This window comes from Pleurodeles waltl, chromosome 6 (assembly GCF_031143425.1).
Source record: "Pleurodeles waltl isolate 20211129_DDA chromosome 6, aPleWal1.hap1.20221129, whole genome shotgun sequence".
In the NCBI taxonomy this organism is placed as follows: Eukaryota; Metazoa; Chordata; class Amphibia; order Caudata; family Salamandridae; genus Pleurodeles; species Pleurodeles waltl.
Genome location: NC_090445.1, coordinates 1,254,805,275 through 1,254,817,616, shown reverse-complemented (window position 1 = coordinate 1,254,817,616; position 12,342 = coordinate 1,254,805,275). Strand labels below are relative to the sequence as shown.

Genomic DNA, 12,342 nt, shown 5'->3' with positions numbered 1-12,342 from the left:
TCTCCAACGTGTGGTGTAAAGAGATTAATCACCCACCTAGCTGTTCAGAGAAGAAGTATGGAAGTAAATGTTTTCAAATTACTACTTAGGACGTTGTCTATAGCCTATCTCCCATCACCACCAGTGTACTAATCAGAGAAGAATGCCCCCAATATTTTGTGCAAAGAATAATGCACACATGTACCATTTCTAAAGAAAAATGGCACAAAATTGTAGTGAATAATGCAGCAGCATATTCCCTAGCCTTTAGTATAGCCTTAATATAGCTCAGGTGTTACAGAAAACTAGAGGCCAAGTGGCTGCCAAGACCCAGGTTGTTTTTGAGCTTCCTAACCTCCATTCAATGAAATGCTTCTATGAAGGGAGTGAATTCATTCCATGCACAGACACACAGCAGCAGATGAATCCTTGGTAGTCAGGGGAAGAAAAAGATCAACATGCTTACCGGCTCATTATGCTGATAGCAAGGAGGAGAGGTGGGGCGGTAGCTGTCCCTCTCCTTAGTGCCAATTTTCTGGTGCCGTCACAAATCCATTCTTCTTCCACCTCTACTGGGCAATGAAGGTGTGCTAGTAGCAGTATATTTCGATCTAAGCTGACCTCCTCTCTTATTGCCTTCAAAAGAAGACACCTTGAAGCAGTGCTTAATTTGTAAATAAAAAGGTGCTGGTGCCCAAAGCCCTCCTCTTAAACACACGGCTGCTGCAATTAAATGTGTCAACACTGAATCCTGAGGCAGCGTAATCCTGAAGCCACCTCGGGCCTCTTCAATCCATTTATAGCCACTCCCTGCCCCTTCAGGGCACTCTTGAAGCTTTCTACTTTCTCCCTCTGTGACGTTTTTTTGTTTTTCTCTTCCTCCACCTTTCCCATACGTGGCTTTTGATCACAGTAAATGCCTGATGCAAAAGAATAAGCGCCGGCCCTCAAAAATAGATGCTGGTGCTCAGCACCGGAAACAGCAATCACAATTAAGTACTGCCCTGAATTCATGAGTGAGTCCACCAGCAGCTTGGTAATGAAACTGCTAACCATGTGTGCACTTGATTCCAACTCAAGCCTCTTTACTCCAACAGGCGCTCTCTAGTTTTTTGTCTAACACTTGAGGGTTCCTCTTCATTCCTGCTTATGCCTTTTGTCATAGTTTTTTTTATCTTTCTCTTTATCCTTCTTTCTCCCTTTTATGTTTTCTCTCTCTTCCTTTGGATAAAAGTCTGTTGAGGCTAAGTAAGTGTCAGTCTCCAATTATGAATCCATCATATCTACGATTGGACAAATATTTGTTAGCACTTCCTTCAGAAACAATCCATGGTTTACAACTACTCACCATGTATTTAAAGTTTGCACCATACAGGCCAAATGCTGCGATGACATTCTTACTCTCCCAAAGCTAGTAAATTTTAAACCCAAGCCCTATCCTCCTTTGTACTTGATAAATGGGTCACAGAGCATAGATAATTCTCTTTTCAGATAAACTCGGTTACGAACTTCCTGAGAGACAGTTTTAGAGTAATGGGGCAAATCACTTAAGGCCCACCAGCCCGTCAAGGGGACACCTGTGCTATTTCCAATATTTTCAATTCAATAATTGTCCACATAAGAGAAGCTGTCAAGCAAAGATTAGGGAACATAGGCTGCAATCTGCAGACAGTTTAATGGTTTCAATTTTTCTTTCATCATGGTCATGGTATATTCCCGCCTTCTTATACAGCAAAGCTGAAGCTGATATATTGTGGGGTTCAATAAAGATTCATATTATCACCTTCTCTCATTAACATCTCTCATTAACATATGGTCCCACTTGCATCCTTGTTATACAAGCTCGACATGCAATTCTACATGTACACTGAGGACACTCAGGCCATATTCAAATTGCAGAAACAAAATCCCTCTTTCACTGCTTTCTTTCTTTCGCAGGGCATACTCTTAAAGTGGTACTGCAATGGATGTTCACTAATTTCTTGATGTTGAATCCTGAGAACAGCGAGCTCTTGATTGACAGAATTGATGTCCTGAAGCTACAATCCTGTGCCTGTCTGCACTCATGGGCTCTTGTCCAATATCTGCTAAACTGATTTGCAATGCAGACTTTCTTATTGATGCTGACTTGTCTTCGGAGCAGCAGGCATCCCCCGTGGCCAGAACATGTTTCAGGCAACTAAAACCGATAACAGTTTCTTACTTACAACAGTAACTATCACATGTCTGTCACTCATGCCCTGTTACTCTCCCACCGGGACTACAGTCATTCCAGAAAAATCCTTTCAGCTAGTCCAAAATACCTCTGCCCATTTCATAACAGGCAGCCCACACCATCACCACATCTCCCCAATCCTCAGGTATTTATACTGGCTACCCATCAAGAAGCAAATCTTCTTTAGGTCCATTGTTACTTTGCATCTTATTCTTCATGGCTGAGCTTTGCAATTGTTCAAGGTAAATTTCTCCTTCCAGAGGCTCTTCTATACTTAGGATCCCACATTTCTTTGGAAACCGATCCTTCTCTGTAGCAACTGTGAGAGAATGGTAGCATCGCCCAACATGCTCAATTTTACTACTTCTCCCTTTTCGCAAGGCCCTGAAAACGTATCTTTTTAATCAGTAATCTCTCTATCTTTTTTCTGCCCCTTTAGCAACAGATAATGAATGAATACAATACAAATACACAGTATGTAAAGAATCTTATTTTTTTTGCTGGGAATGTCATTTCTATTTTTCGTCCATTGGAACTGTCCTATAAAAACTATGATCACAGTCTGAAGAAACATCTAGAAAGATGTTCCCCTGAGATGTGCTTGCTTTTTAGAAAATATTTTAAAGTATTTCTTAAAGGGAGGAGACAGTTGCGAGTAAAGTTAGGGTTAGAGTTGGGTCCTTACCTGCTATGACTTGAAGTTCCATGTAGCCATGTGAGACTTGTTTTACAGATGTCTTTCCATGCTCTCTCTTGAACTCCTCCACTTTACAACAGTACCCACCACTGTCAATGATGCTCAGATTGGTTAATGTGATACGGAATGTCCCATGGTGGTCTGATGTGCTCTCAATTCCATGTCGGCTGCCATTTTTGGAGTGGAGCTCTTTCTCAGTGACATTCCGGATATGTTTCCTCTCTGCACAGTTTGGTTCCTTGTGTTTACTGAAGAACCAGATTTTTCCTATCTGGTCTTGCTTGTCAAGCAGCGTGCCTGAGATTTTGCAGATAAGAGACACATTCTGACCTTCTGGACAGACATAGAGGCCATGAGGGACAGATATTGTGAAAGATGAGGTTTGACCTTAATGAGAATAGAAAGAAAACAAACATGAGTGCATTGTGAACAAGTGTGATGAAAGCATCTTTCTCAAAATTAAAGGCAGCAGTACAAATCAATTTTTGAGGTTTCACTATTGCATAATGCGATATGCTGATATGTAGCGAGGTACTTCAATAAAGAGCTATTACAATCAAAGCTAACAATTCTCATTTGTTTGTCCTCTGTGGGGTGAAAGGATGTGATGACTCAGCTGGCATCCTTTCCAGCTACCACGCCAGCTATCCATGATGTGCTTCAGTCACTTGGTTAACAGTATCACAACTTTTTTCAAAGCAAACTCAACCGGGCTGAATTTGATCTTTTTGGATAACAATGTAGTTATTTATAGGATACAATCTCCAAACCCCATCATACCTTCTATGGATATCACACATCATTGAGGAGTTCTATTAGCATAAAGAGGTCTAGGGCTAAAGTTGAAGTTTCACTGTACAGCTATGGAACTCCTAGTTGATAGGTAATATATTTATAATGCATGGGATCCTGCAATCCCTTTGTAAACACCTGTCTCTAATTTCTTTATAATCAGCAACTTGTGATGCACCAGTCACCAATTATACAAAAAATGCAGTTCAAGTCACAGAACGTAATTAAAGCAGCTGTTTAATGCATAGAAAATGAAACATTGCTTTGATTTCTTGTGCTCTATTTTTATAGCTTTCAGTGACAAGCAGAAAGAGCATGTTCATTTTTTGCACTCCATAGATAATTATAAAAAAGTTAGAATCTTTCTGCGTGTTTTTCCACATTCGAAGCAACTTAACATTTTTAAATAAAAACTGACTTGCATTAAACTGTTTCTAAAAATCTTTTTGCAACACATATCTAACATGAAAGAAAAAAGGGTGGCTGTGTAAAGGAGAGAGCGCACTTTCCAAATATAAGCTATTGTTTGTTTACAAAGTCCATGATGACGTAGAACGATGGGGGGAGTGCTCGAAGTGGTATGCACCCAGCCACAGAGTGCGGAAACTGTTGCCCCAAGAGAGGGTTGCAGTTATGATATGCAAAGAAGAAAAACCACGGCACATCCCAAGCGGTTATAATGTTCCAGTTTATTCCTCGTGATGTCTTTAGATGAAACAATAATCTGTGGCCCAAGGTAACATCTTGGAGCCAGAGTCAAGAGATGACAACAGAAATCCTTTTCAAATGAACATCAGCCCAAATAGACAACAGCCGACACGTGTTTCGTCTGGGTAGACTTTATCAAGGCTGTGGATATACACAAGGAAATAGAATATCAACTACTGGAAAACAATTTAAATGAGAAAAGAAGTGTTTGTGACCAATGAAGAAAACAATTATTTGAATTAAATTAAAAGTAGGGAAGCCCGATTGTTAGCCAAAAAACGTGGCCCGAATAGAGAGATGTCGTTATTGCTCTCCATATTCATTTAGGATGTAAGTCACCAAAAGAGTGTCAGAAAAAGAAATGTGATCTGAAGTAGGTGTATCACAAATAGAGTGCAAAGGGAAAAAAACCAGAGCTGGGGAATGAGAATTATTGTTTTTGAAGAGTACAGTCAAGTAAAGTTAAAAGGGAAACAAAGACAACACACACACCTACAGTATTCTAGTGATGCCATAAAGTATAGGGAAAACCATGTGTTGAGATAAAAGTGTGTCCTAGATGTTGAACCACGAAAGGGAAGACATGCATCGTTGGAAACATTAGTATTATGTGCAGAAAAATGAACAAAAGGTGGATTAACTGATCCGATAATCGAAAAAACATACCTATGATGCAGATAAATAGCTCAATATTCCAAAGTACCAGAGACAAATTGATGTCTTATGTTTTGAGAAGGAGGTCGAGTAAGAAGAGGCTAGAGGACCATGGTAAGCCTGTATAGTGAGAAAGAGGGCAAAGAAACCTGGTAAGGGCGGTCCATGAAATATATATTGACCCTATTATAATGGTTACTCAAAATTAGCATGGACTAGTAGGAGTGTCGTTATTTAGAATGTGTTATTGCGAGAAGAATGACATGGTGATCATAACCCATATGGTGAATGTATAGATCGCCGAAGTAAGAATATATATAAATAGAGAGTGGCGTTTGCGTAAAACCTAATGTATCGTAGATTATATGTAATGTTTAAGACAAATAGCAGGCGATGTATAGCATCCGTGAAACTCCCATGGATGAGAGTGAATGCTTAAGGCCATCGCCAGTGATGTAAAACATCCACATAAACCCCATACAAGACCTGGACTAGCGCACTGCACTATCAATTAATAAGTGTCCATACCTCAGATGTCTCCAAGCGTTTCTTTCGGCGTGGTATGGACGGCGCTGCAAATAGTAATCGCGCGCCGGTGGCGGACTCCCTCTATTTGAAGCCCAATAGGGAGTGGAAATGGAAAAGGGACTGTAAAGCTAGAGCTGTAGCCAAGTAGGGATGGAAAACGGGCGCCACATTGAAATGTCAAAGAAGGAGATAAAACAGAGGAAAAGAGAAATATATGTGAGACACCCACTGAATAGTGGAAAAGAAAAAGAAAAAAGAAGAATATGGAGAGTTATTTCTGAAGTATAATGTCGTATAGGATCTGAAATTTGTTGAAAAAATATAATAGTAAAAATATGAAAATGGCCAAGAAATAGCATTGCATGCTAAATTATAAAATCGAGAAGGACGGAAGGGGTAATCCCATATTGTTGCATGTAACAAGTCTATTCAAATTTTCATAGGTGCTATGCATGAAAGAATGATGCAGAAATTGACAGACGCTAGAAAATAATGTAATTGACCAGTGATATAGAATAGTGAAGAAAAATAAAGGGAAACAAAACAACATTCCTATACATGCACGGATAATACATGGAGAGAAAATATTTGCAAAACATCAGAGATCAATGAACAATATGAAAATCGACAAAAACACATATGTACACTGCATCATGAAATCAAAGGGGATAAAGGAGATAATCCGATGTCTTTGCATCTAACATATATTTCAGAATATCATAAATACTGTACATGGAAAGGTGATGCAAATAGTGTGGGCAGATTTGGAGATGCCGAAAGTGCTAGAGAAAGACATGTAAGTCTTTGTCCGAGTTTAAACCCATCTTCACTGCTCGCAATCTTATAATCCACCTACTCTCTAATTGCCTTAGTTGAAGGGTTTTATTACCACCCCTAGGGCAGCCGCCCAGGGTGGCGATTCCAAAAGTCTGCACATTTAGCCTCTCTTGTAATGGATGTTTCTTGTTGAAATGAGCTGCAAGGGGGTAGTCAGTGTTGTTGTTTCTGATTGCCCTGATGTGCTCCTGTAATCTTTCCTTAAAGGGTCTGATGGTGCTCCCAACGTATATCTTCTTGCATGTGCAGATGATACAATATACAATGTATTTAGTGTTACAGTTCATGAACTGTTTGATAGTATATGTAACATCCGTGTTGTGCATGAACTGTTTAGTTTTGTCCTGTACATAATCACAGATATTGCAGTGTCCGCATCTATAGAAGCCTAGGGGTGGTGAGGGAAGCCAATTGCTTTTAGTGATCGTGGGCAGGAAGCTGTGACAAAGGTGGTCCCTCAAGGTGCGTCCTCTGCGATAAGTCATGTCCGGTTGTGTCCGTAGACGCTTTTCCAGTGTCGCATCGGATGTAAGAATTTTCCAATGCTTTCTTAAGATTTTAAAGATGTCGGCACTAGCGCAGCTGTAGGTAGTTATGAAAGATGGTGGCTTCCTTGTGCCAGCCTGTCTATGTTGTTTTTTGGAGAGTAATGTAGTTCTATTAGCTTTCTTGATTCGATCATGTGTGTGACTAAGCAGTTTATTGGAATATCCACGTTTGGCAAAACGGTGTTCCAAAATTTTCAATTGTGTGCCAAACTCCTGGTCGTCCTGACAGTTCCGTCTCACTCTAGTGGCCTCACCATACGGAATAGCCCTGATTTGTGAGTGTGGATGTGAACTGCTGGCATGAAGAAGCGAGTTGGTTGCCGTGGGTTTCCTATATAGTTTAGAGAAGATACAAGTATCTTTGATGTACAGTGTTAGATCAAGGAAGTCCACACAGTTGGTACTGGAATGGCTAGTGAACTGTATGTTGTAGCGGTTATTGTTTAAATACTGAATGAATGTGTCTAATGTATTGAAATCACCTGACCAGAAAAGAAGAACATCATCAATGTAGCGGCCCCAGTAAATGATGTGTTGTGTAAGTTCTGGCGGGCCGCTATTCCATAGATGATGATGCTCATAATGACCCATGTAGAGGTTTGCAAAAGATGGTGAGAATTTGGCTCCCATGGCAACACCCTGTTTCTGTCTATACCAGGTCCCCTCATGTAGGAAGACATTGTTGTCCATGGCAAGCTCAATTAGGTCCATAACCATATAGGAGTGTTGTAGAAAGCTTGCATCCCTCTTGTCCAAAAAGTATTGTATGGCCAACATCCCCTGTTCTTTGGGTATACAAGTGTATAAAGCGGTGACATCTAATGTTGCAAGAATGTGGCCACTGGTCCATTCGAAATCAGCAATGATACTAAGAAGATGGGAGGTGTCCCTGATGTACGAGGGTAAATTACACACGAAAGGCTGTAGATGAAAGTCGATGTATTCAGAAAGTTTTTCTGTGGGAGAATTGATACCAGAAATGATAGGTCTCCCGGGAGGAAAAGTAGCCTGTTTGTGTATCTTGGGGAGAGTGTATATACATGGAAAACTAGGTGTGGGGTTGTATAGATATTTGTATTCTAGATCCGTGAGCAGACCCTTGTTTTTCCAGGAACAGAGCTTTGTCTCTATGGCCTTAGTGATATTTGCAATGGGGTTGCCCTGTAGTTTACAATAGGCGTGTGGGTCTTCCAATTGTCTATCAATTTCTCTGATGTAATCCGACCGATTCATAATGACGATATTACCGCCTTTATCGGCCTCTTTTAGTACTAGGTCCTCATTGAGTTGCAGAGTATGTAAGGCCCTATGTTCCTGTGGGGTCAAATTATGTGTGCGAGTTTTACGTCCAAGTGTGTATTGGTCTTCAAGATGATATAGTTCCTTAGTGACTAGTTTTTGGAAAATGTCAATTGAGTTATCTGGTGGTAATAGTGGTGTGAATTTGGAAGAAGGTCTAAGACCACTGTTACAGGTTGCTGAGTGAGTCATACCTAAATCAGCCAAAATGTCTTCACAAGTAGGTACTGTGTTGTGGCTATTATCCTCCAAGGAGAGGAGAGTTTGAATGTCCTTAAGATTGCCAATGGACAGATCATAGGGCGTGATGTTTACCACATCATCTATAGTATATGGATGTTTAAAGTCAAAGTGTTTCAAGAGTTTGCACTTCCGCACAAATTTGAAAAGGTCAATATGTGTTTGTGTGAAGTCGGGAAACGACGTAGGTACAAAGCCTAGACCCTTTTTGAGAACACTCAATTGGTCACTATCAAGTGTGGTGTTAGACAAGTTCATGACACAAAGATCTTCATTGTGATTTAAATCTATGTCTAAGTTTTGAGATTGCGGGCTGTCGATCTTGTGATGACCCTGGTTGTGTTGGTTACTGGTTCGGGCACTCTTTCTCCGACCCCTTCTAGTTCTCTTGTATGTGTGGTAGGAGGCATTTTGTTGAATTTTTGTCCTCTGCGAAATCTTTCCATTTCCAACAAAAAAGTAGATTTATTGCTGGAAGTGGTTGCCTGTTGTGGTGGGACACTGTTGGTGTCATCACTTGCGAGACTAGAGCAACTAGATAGGTCAGTATCGCTGGCGGTGACATTGGAAGTACCAGCTAAAGATGCTGTAATGGCCCTGTTGTCTGATCTGTCACTGTTTAGGTTGTCGAATTTGCGGGCAAATGTAAAAACCCTGCCCTTGGCATGTCACCGCCAGCGATACTGACCTATCTAGTTGCTCTAGTCTCGCAAGTGATGACACCAACAGTGTCCCACCACAACAGGCAACCACTTCCAGCAATAAATCTACTTTTTTGTTGGAAATGGAAAGATTTCGCAGAGGACAAAAATTCAACAAAATGCCTCCTACCACACATACAAGAGAACTAGAAGGGGTCGGAGAAAGAGTGCCCGAACCAGTAACCAACACAACCAGGGTCATCACAAGATCGACAGCCCGCAATCTCAAAACTTAGACATAGATTTAAATCACAATGAAGATCTTTGTGTCATGAACTTGTCTAACACCACACTTGATAGTGACCAATTGAGTGTTCTCAAAAAGGGTCTAGGCTTTGTACCTACGTCGTTTCCCGACTTCACACAAACACATATTGACCTTTTCAAATTTGTGCGGAAGTGCAAACTCTTGAAACACTTTGACTTTAAACATCCATATACTATAGATGATGTGGTAAACATCACGCCCTATGATCTGTCCATTGGCAATCTTAAGGACATTCAAACTCTCCTCTCCTTGGAGGATAATAGCCACAACACAGTACCTACTTGTGAAGACATTTTGGCTGATTTAGGTATGACTCACTCAGCAACCTGTAACAGTGGTCTTAGACCTTCTTCCAAATTCACACCACTATTACCACCAGATAACTCAATTGACATTTTCCAAAAACTAGTCACTAAGGAACTATATCATCTTGAAGACCAATACACACTTGGACGTAAAACTCGCACACATAATTTGACCCCACAGGAACATAGGGCCTTACATACTCTGCAACTCAATGAGGACCTAGTACTAAAAGAGGCCGATAAAGGCGGTAATATCGTCATTATGAATCGGTCGGATTACATCAGAGAAATTGATAGACAATTGGAAGACCCACACGCCTATTGTAAACTACAGGGCAACCCCATTGCAAATATCACTAAGGCCATAGAGACAAAGCTCTGTTCCTGGAAAAACAAGGGTCTGCTCACGGATCTAGAATACAAATATCTATACAACCCCACACCTAGTTTTCCATGTATATACACTCTCCCCAAGATACACAAACAGGCTACTTTTCCTCCCGGGAGACCTATCATTTCTGGTATCAATTCTCCCACAGAAAAACTTTCTGAATACATCGACTTTCATCTACAGCCTTTCGTGTGTAATTTACCCTCGTACATCAGGGACACCTCCCATCTTCTTAGTATCATTGCTGATTTCGAATGGACCAGTGGCCACATTCTTGCAACATTAGATGTCACCGCTTTATACACTTGTATACCCAAAGAACAGGGGATGTTGGCCATACAATACTTTTTGGACAAGAGGGATGCAAGCTTTCTACAACACTCCTATATGGTTATGGACCTAATTGAGCTTGCCATGGACAACAATGTCTTCCTACATGAGGGGACCTGGTATAGACAGAAACAGGGTGTTGCCATGGGAGCCAAATTCTCACCATCTTTTGCAAACCTCTACATGGGTCATTATGAGCATCATCATCTATGGAATAGCGGCCCGCCAGAACTTACACAACACATCATTTACTGGGGCCGCTACATTGATGATGTTCTTCTTTTCTGGTCAGGTGATTTCAATACATTAGACACATTCATTCAGTATTTAAACAATAACCGCTACAACATACAGTTCACTAGCCATTCCAGTACCAACTGTGTGGACTTCCTTGATCTAACACTGTACATCAAAGATACTTGTATCTTCTCTAAACTATATAGGAAACCCACGGCAACCAACTCGCTTCTTCATGCCAGCAGTTCACATCCACACTCACAAATCAGGGCTATTCCGTATGGTGAGGCCACTAGAGTGAGACGGAACTGTCAGGACGACCAGGAGTTTGGCACACAATTGAAAATTTTGGAACACCGTTTTGCCAAACGTGGATATTCCAATAAACTGCTTAGTCACACACATGATCGAATCATGAAAGCTAATAGAACTACATTACTCTCCAAAAAACAACATAGACAGGCTGGCACAAGGAAGCCACCATCTTTCATAACTACCTACAGCTGCGCTAGTGCCGACATCTTTAAAATCTTAAGAAAGCATTGGAAAATTCTTACATCCGATGCGACACTGGAAAAGCGTCTACGGACACAACCGGATATGACTTATCGCAGAGGACGCACCTTGAGGGACCACCTTTGTCACAGCTTCCTGCCCACGATCACTAAAAGCAATTGGCTTCCCTCACCACCCCTAGGCTTCTATAGATGCGGACACTGCAATATCTGTGATTATGTACAGGACAAAACTAAACAGTTCATGCACAACACGGATGTTACATATACTATCAAACAGTTCATGAACTGTAACACTAAATACATTGTATATTGTATCATCTGCACATGCAAGAAGATATACGTTGGGAGCACCATCAGACCCTTTAAGGAAAGATTACAGGAGCACATCAGGGCAATCAGAAACAACAACACTGACTACCCCCTTGCAGCTCATTTCAACAAGAAACATCCATTACAAGAGAGGCTAAATGTGCAGACTTTTGGAATCGCCACCCTGGGCGGCTGCCCTAGGGGTGGTAATAAAACCCTTCAACTAAGGCAATTAGAGAGTAGGTGGATTATAAGATTGCGAGCAGTGGAGATGGGTTTAAACTCGGACAAAGACTTACATGTCTTTCTCTAGCACTTTCGGCATCTCCAAATCTGCCCACACTATTTGCATCACCTTTCCATGTACAGTATTTATGATATTCTGAAATATATGTTAGATGCAAAGACATCGGATTATCTCCTTTACCCCCTTTGATTTCATGATGCAGTGTACATATGTGTTTTTGTCGATTTTCATATTGTTCATTGATCTCTGATGTTTTGCAAATATTTTCTCTCCATGTATTATCCGTGCATGTACAGGAATGTTGTTTTGTTTCCCTTTATTTTTCTTCACTATTCTATATCACTGGTCAATTACATTATTTTCTAGCGTCTGTCAATTTCTGCATCATTCTTTCATGCATAGCACCTATGAAAATTTGAATAGACTTGTTACATGCAACAATATGGGATTACCCCTTCCGTCCTTCTCGATTTTATAATTTAGCATGCAATGCTATTTCTTGGCCATTTTCATATTTTTACTATTATATTTTTTCAACA

General features: G+C 40.7%; 2 protein-coding genes across 2 annotated transcripts in view; one reads left to right on the top strand and one right to left on the bottom strand.

The window, feature by feature from the left end:
* LOC138300789 (cadherin-23-like) overlaps positions 1-12,342 on the top strand; it is an 834,147-nt gene that overhangs the window by 215,026 nt on the left and 606,779 nt on the right. The gene's annotated exons all lie outside the window — the stretch shown is intronic.
* The window catches only part of VSIR (V-set immunoregulatory receptor), a 146,594-nt gene that overhangs the window by 32,449 nt on the left and 101,803 nt on the right, over positions 1-12,342 (bottom strand). Inside the window, exon 2 of the mRNA XM_069240563.1 lies at positions 2,880-3,278. Coding sequence (XP_069096664.1) covers positions 2,880-3,278 — 399 coding nt within the window. The remainder of the gene's footprint in view (positions 1-2,879; positions 3,279-12,342) is intronic.